The sequence below is a fragment of the Penaeus japonicus genome, unplaced genomic scaffold, assembly GCF_977035675.1.
Source record: "Penaeus japonicus unplaced genomic scaffold, GWHDUDI00000001_assembly GWHDUDI00000006, whole genome shotgun sequence".
Lineage (NCBI taxonomy): Eukaryota > Metazoa > Arthropoda > Malacostraca > Decapoda > Penaeidae > Penaeus > Penaeus japonicus.
Genome location: NW_028234408.1, coordinates 18752254 through 18754753, shown reverse-complemented (window position 1 = coordinate 18754753; position 2500 = coordinate 18752254). Strand labels below are relative to the sequence as shown.

At 39.8% G+C, this 2500-nt stretch overlaps 1 protein-coding gene across 8 annotated transcripts in view; it reads right to left on the bottom strand.

Moving 5' to 3' along the window:
• The window catches only part of Hsf (Heat shock factor), a 34589-nt gene that overhangs the window by 8742 nt on the left and 23347 nt on the right, over positions 1–2500 (bottom strand). For all 8 annotated transcript variants that reach the window (XM_043015388.2, XM_043015386.2, XM_043015385.2 and 5 more), the window contains one exon: positions 2075–2180. In XM_043015388.2, the coding sequence (XP_042871322.2) occupies positions 2075–2180 (106 nt within the window). The remainder of the gene's footprint in view (positions 1–2074; positions 2181–2500) is intronic.

Below are 2500 nucleotides of genomic sequence, written 5' to 3'. Positions count from 1 at the left end.
ACACAATTTCCAAATGAAACAATATGACAGGGCAAAAGGTTGCTAGGGATTGATATTTGCACCAGGTTCTAATGGACCCGTACCACAGTCTGGCACTGTTGAGGCATGATTAGCTTTGACATTTGAGAAGAATAGACCAGTCATCCACTTACATATCATAATTATTAATCATCCACTTACATATTATAATTTCTATAAGATTCCTTTATTCTAGAGATGGCCAGCTACAGTTTTTTAGAACCACACATACATGCTATATAATGTGTTTGATATTTAGACATGAAGTAGGCTGTTAGTGACAGGACAAAAATACTCAAGAGTGACACCCACTTTACCCGATAACTACAGTACGGTTTTGGCTCTGCAGGGATATTTCAAGAAGCATAGGCCTAATAATCAAGCCATGGCCACCTCCTACGTACTTGATCAACCAGCATACCATCCATACAAAAAGCCATGACGTGATATTGCGTCCCTAGTGGCAAGTGCTGCCACTACATGACGTAATACTATGTCATCTGTCATATTAAGCAATTACTAGACACACTTCTCTTATCATCTCCTAAATCTTCCACAGAGGTAGGGTTGCTAGTATGGATATACTTTCCCCCTCTATAGCACATATAGCTTACCATCCCCTTAACCTGTTAACGACAGGTCTATTTTGGCTCTAAATGGTTGAAATGCCGGGAGAGTACTAACGCATAATCCTAATGCCTCGGGATCTTTGGCCGCACTAGCCGCGTCCGTGTGCTGTACGCCCGACCACCCGGCGCATCTGCCTTGACTAAATATCTCAACCCCAGCGTCTGACCCAAAAACCACTAGACGTGATATCTTGTCACCCGTTGTTAACGGGTTAAAATATCTGAGGATAAGGTACAGACTTTTCTCTTTTTCAGATGATCTGATATCACCTCAGATGCTTTCTGGCAATAACAGATAGAAGCAGAGTTTACATATCTTAAGCATAGAGTGCAACACTGCAAAGGAAATATGTGAGGGATAGTAAGCAAAATCTTTAACTCTCTCCTGTATAAATGGTTGAGAAAGTACTAATGCCAAAAAAATATATTTTTTACATACTCACCTTTAATCTGATTTATACATTTACATCATATAGTGGATATTATACATTTTGAAGAAAAAAAATTACAATGTAGCCATGAAAGATCAAATTATGTTTCAGGTATCCTCACAGACTGTGTCTGCCATTTCTATTCTGAATACATAGTGGAATAGTACTGAACTAAAGTATTGAATTATGTGAACTAGATAGAATATCAAATTTGTTAATGAACAATTCACTCTCATCATTCAGTGTGACATATCTCAAAAACAAGAAGAAATATAAGTGTCTTGGTTTATTTGATATTCACAAAATTACTTTACTAATTATCTAAAGTGCTCTAAGGAGAGAGGTAGGGAGAGGGGAATAGGGAGGGAGTGAGTTCATAATAAAGTGAGAAAAATAGAGGGAGAAAAAGAAAGAGGGGAGTAAAAGAGAGAGAGAGAAAGAGAGAGAGAGAGAGAGAGAGAGAGAGAGAGAGAGAGAGAGAGAGAGAGAGAGAGAGAGAGAGAGAGAGAGAGAGAGAGAGAGGAGAGAGAGAGGAGAGAGAGAGAGGAGAGAGAGAGAGAGGAGAGAGAGAGAGAGAGAGAGGGGGGAAAGGAGAGAAGGGAGGGAGAGGCGAGGAGAGGAGAAGGGAGGAAGAGAGAGAGAGAGAGGAGAGAGAGAGAAGGAGAGGGAGAGAGAGAGGAGGAAGAGGAGAGAGAGAGAGAGAGAGAGAGAGAGAGAGAGAGAGAGAGAGAGAGAGAGAGAGAGAGAGGAGGGGGTGGAAGCCAATTCAATAGGGCATTATATATATACACACATACACACACACACACATCTACATGGTTAATTACAAGTTGGGAGTATAAGAAGCAATAAGATGTGATGTGCATGAAGGCTGAAAATTACAGATGCTAAGGGAGGTAAGCTAGTGACATGGTGTAACCAAACATATCAATATTCAAAGGGAAAAACATACATACTGATACCTACAAAAGGAGAGATGAACTGCTGAGGCCTTACCGTAAGCAGCATGGATGGATCAACATTAAATGTTCCTGAAGAGAGAAGGTCCTGCAGCGAGTCAATGGTGGTCTGCATATCATCAACATGGTTCTGGAGTTCCTGCCTGGTGTAATATAAGAATGGATGAGTTGATGAATGGTATCTAGAATGTGACTCGAACTACAAATACATGCGCAAATTCAGTGAAGGATGTGGAACTGACTTTGCTTTAGTCGTCTCAAATGATCCTTGTATAACAGGGCTTTATTTTGAAATTTAATCTGATTACAGTAAATATATGAATGCAAAGAGCTGTTTTGAAGCAATGTATTAGAAAAGAAAAATTACTCTCCACTCAATATCACAGTATTGCAGTCACAGAGAGTGCTATGACAGGTACTTTTTGTACTTCAGACCTAAAAAACTAATATTTTCCTAGGTTAT